General features: G+C 33.0%; 1 protein-coding gene across 1 annotated transcript; it reads right to left on the minus strand.

Moving 5' to 3' along the window:
• Nucleotides 1-1,820: 1,820 nt before the first annotated feature.
• On the minus strand, nt 1,821-3,472 carry LOC131612545 (UDP-glycosyltransferase 73C12-like). Its single transcript, XM_058884318.1, has one exon. The coding sequence runs from the start codon at nt 3,409-3,411 to the stop codon at nt 1,921-1,923; it is 1,491 nt and encodes a 496-aa protein (XP_058740301.1). The 5' UTR covers nt 3,412-3,472; the 3' UTR covers nt 1,821-1,920.
• Between the last annotated feature and the right edge of the window lie 1,212 nt (nt 3,473-4,684).

The following is a 4,684-nucleotide window of genomic DNA, read 5'->3' on the forward strand; positions in this document are numbered from 1 at the left end:
CTTATAAAGCGTAAAGTAAATGAAAAAAGTGAAATGTTGGGAAATACAAAGGGAAATAAAGGAAAAGATTTTGATTAAATATGTAAAAATTGGTGTGCGGAATCATACATGTTTGTTCACTAACTCGTTTCTCACTCTTGTTTGGGTACTTCGAGTTTTTTTTTCGGATTTTTTGTAATGGTATTGTCATCCTAAATCCTAACATTAGAATCCCAATATATACTAATATATAGATAAATGTCTGCAATTACTTTATTACTAATGAGAGACACGTATCTCACTGCATGTCTTCCAACTTTTTAGCTTGCTTCCACGCGTCCTCAATGCATGGATAAGATAAAAAGGAAGTTACTTAATCTAATATTTGTTGTTTCTATCCAACTATTGATACCGACTATTAACCTTGCCGAATCTTTGAGGATACTACCCTTCGCAGTCTGAAGAATATTCTAAGTCCCAAGTCTTAAAGTAACATGGCTACTTCGACATCCAAGCCAAACGTTCATGTCGAAAACATTTATCAAACATCATCATTTCATTAAGTATTTCCTCAGCTTCTTTTTCTTATGTTGAACTCCTGATGTCGCAAATCCCATGCCAATAAATTGTCTCCCAAAAAACCATTTTTTTACCAATTGAGAGACAAGAGCGTTTTTTAAAATTCGCAACAATGTTCCAAGTAGTGTGCTGACATCATCGTCATCATGGCTACTTAATGGCTACGTTATTGGGAATGAGATGAAGGGTTGTGGTGGTGGAAGAAGGAGAGAGAGAGAGAGAGAGAGAGAGAGAGAGAGAGAGAGAGAGAGAGAGAGAGAGAGAGAGAGAGAGAGAGAGGGGGTAGAGGTGGTAGCTAACCTTGGATTTCTTTCTGAGGTGTTTTCAAATACCAAATTGTTCAAACTAGTAATAAAACACATAATAAATTAAGTAATAAACTTAAAAAATTAATTAGGTAAGAAAATAAAAGAGAATATCTTACCTCACCCAATGGGGTTCTCACACACCATATGCGTGGCCAAATTTGCCTTTCTGCTTTTGAAGGTGTATCTCTGAAAGTTTTTTTTTAATTTTACGTTGATTTGTTTCGTAGATGCATATACGGAATCTTTTTTAACTGAATTATTTATAAGTTTTTTCAAATATTTCCCAATTTAAAATACTTTCGTAGATGCATCTCTAGAAAAAACTCAAATATTGGGAGAAAAAGATGCTTCTGAAGATGTATCTACGGAAACAGTGGGCATAAATGTAATTGTGCCAGGTGCCTAAGAGTATTATGGAATGGATTGAGATATTCTCAAATAAAATTGCATCAGCATTGTCATATAGTCAAATTTAATTTCTTTCAAAAAAAATTAACGAAAATGACCATTTTATGTAACGGAATTTTATTTTAAGGAATTACTATGTGATATTTTTTAGTTAAAGAATTAAAGTGAACAATAAATTAAGTTAAGGGATAAAAAAAAATACATAAACGTTTAAAATAATTAAAGTTTATTTCAATAGTTGGGATCTTTCATCAAATATCTAACCCTTTACTTTAGATTCTCAACGTGATCACCTTTATTTTAAATTCTCAACATGATCACCACAATGTCTAAAAACTTTAATTACAAATATCTAAATTTAAAATAAATACATATTTCAAGTTTATTTTTCTTCAGAAAAGTTGGAGTAGAGTTGTGCGGAGATATCTAATTTTAGGGATGCTCCTAAATTTTAGCTTAGATTATGTTTGAATTGAATCAGATTTGACTTTTATTATAGACTTATTGATGATTGAAGTGATTATATTTTCATGTAAATTACAACAATTTTATATTTTAAATGCTTGTAAAGCAAGCTCAAATAATTTATTAAGTTGCAATTTTACTATAAAAACATACACACAAATGTTACAAATTGCATACTTCTTCAGGTTTCAGCTTTGGTGGTTGATTGTAGTTGTATAATATCTTGTATAAGCAAAGTAATATTATGATAAGAAGATCCACCTTTCTCAACCGCTCTCTTAGCCATCTCACTAAGTTCACTAGCTCTTTCTCTTCTCTCTTTACTCTCTACTCCCTCATTCACCACATTGCATATTGCCTCCTTAATAACTTCCTTCTTCACAACAACCCCTAACTTCTCTTCCTCTCCCCACTTCATTGGAACCTCAACACCAAGACTCACTCCAATCCTCAAAACTTGAGTCACAAGTTTCTCATTCAAAAATTGGTCACTAAACAATGGCCAAGTTACCACTGGCACACCAAAACTTATTCCTTCAAGTATTGAATTCCAACCACAATGTGTTAAGAATCCACCAATTGAAGGATGAGATAATATCACCATTTGTGGAGCCCACCCTCTTATTAAGAGGCCTCTTCCTTTGTTCTTTTCCTCAAACTTTTCATCACTAATCCACTTTTCTAACTCTTGAGTTTTACTAGTTCCATCCCTAATAACCCAAATAAATGGCATTTTGGTTTCTTCCAATCCCAGAGCCAATTCAATAAGTTGTGAAGAAACTAAGTTGCATAAACTTCCAAGACAAGCATAAACAACAGATTTTGGTTTATGCAAATCTAAAAACTTTAAACAATTATCTTCACTTATTGAGGCTATGTTACCTCTTTCAGCCTTATCTAAACCATCTTTGTTGCAAAGTGAAACAGGACCAACACACCAAACCTTATCATTGATCACCTTTTTGTAATCATTAACATATTCTTTCTCTAATTCCTCAAAACTGTTTATGATTACACCATATGATTTCATTTCAGCTTCATGCATTTTCATACCAGTTTCCTTTAGATTTTCGTCCAATATTGCTCCTGGTACCTGTTCTTTGTTGACTTGAATTTTGTCAGGTAGGCCAGGAACATTGAAATACTCGGTATCTGAATTTACACTTTCAAGAATCCTTGAAGAATGTACCTTGAACAACGAATGGAGACAGAAGCAAGAAAAACCATGGAATGAAATCCTTGGAATTTGATGTTTTTCAGCTATTTGAGAAGTCCATGGAATGAAAAAATCAGAGATAATGCAATTTGGTTTTAGTGACAATTTATCAAACAGTTCCTCTGCTGGTTCTTGGAGCAAGGAAACTGCGTTGAAAAAATTATTCCACAAGTCTTTTGAAATATCAAGCATGTCGAAATTCTCGCAACCATCAGGTAATCCCGCTTGTTTTGATGGTAAATTGAGGGTTACAGTATTGATTTGAAGACCAGAAGAAACAGCACGAGAAAGAACAGAAGAAAAACGTGATGCATTTTTAGGTGTAGTGAAAATGGTAACAATGGCACCATGTTGTGCTAACAGTTTAGCTATGTCAATCATTGGAATAATGTGTCCTTGTGCTATGAAAGGAAATAACACAAAGTGTGGAAAATTAATGTTTTCTTGCAAAACCATGGTTTGGAAAAAGAGTGAGTAGTGTATGTATTTTGAGGTTAGACTTGAATTGAAGTGTGTTTCAATTATATAGATATCACATTCTTTTATAATGAGGAATGGTGTATAGAATTAATTCTTCACGTCACTTCCCTCTGATTTTGGGTTTCAATCCCCATCACTAAAGTTGTGGTGATCATTAAAGATGCTAGGAGATCCACATGATTTTAGCCCCATCGGTGCACTATTTCTCATATACTCCAAAAGGCCAATGCATCACAATTATTGAATGGTGTTGTTCACTACACATCTATAGTGTTCACACATATAGTTTTAATTTAAAAATTTGAACGCGTCCCATTTACGACAAATCACTTCATTATAGAGACACACTCATTTTTTTCAAAAAAAATAACATATGGAATTTCATCTCTGGACGTCGTGTAGATTGCAATATTCAAAATTTAAAGCGGAAAAACAAATTTGACAGTCACCTTGCATGTATACAAGTTTTCATATTTTTCATGATCATAACATATTTTTTGAAAAACCTTATTCAAATCTCTTTCTATTGTCACTCAATATTTTTACTTCAAAATTATATTTTTCTGTATTTTGGCATCAAAAAAGAAAAAGAAATCGAAATTCGAGATAATGTACATATAATATATTGATGATTGCAATATATCACCTCGTTTATGTTGTTGACATATGTACGTTGCTTCCAAATTTTAAATTCCAAATTTTGTCACACTGCGTCCGAAAATTGAAATACAAACTATTCTGATAATGAATTTGACTTTTCTCCAGTTATGATTGGTTCTGGATATGATTCACCCTTATGTTGTCTCTGGCGCTATCACTGAGGCTAGTCTATCTATGAATGTTAAACTTGTAATGTCCTAAGTAGATGTTGGAAAATACTTTATAAATAAACATAAGTTTCCTATACGTGAACATATGCTTCAATTGGTTTGCACGGTGGCTATAAAATTAGGATTCAGCATTGTAATCAAAAGGTTACGTGAGCTTTTGAAAGTGTGTTGGACTATGTTGAAAGACCAAGAAAACATACTGTATGTGACTATCACCGGTCACGATACCGCTCGGATGCATTTGGTTGAAAAGATGTTTCCTACATCATATGTTTTATTGTGTAGGTATCACATAACAAAAAATGTGAGATAGACTTAAGCCTACGTTAGGGACCAAACAACTCAAAGGTGAAGACGTGAAAATGGTCAAACCTAGTGTGTATTGAAGAGTAATTCAATATTCAGAAGATGGACTGATC

This window comes from Vicia villosa, linkage group LG6 (assembly GCF_029867415.1).
Source record: "Vicia villosa cultivar HV-30 ecotype Madison, WI linkage group LG6, Vvil1.0, whole genome shotgun sequence".
Taxonomy (NCBI): Eukaryota; Viridiplantae; Streptophyta; class Magnoliopsida; order Fabales; family Fabaceae; genus Vicia; species Vicia villosa.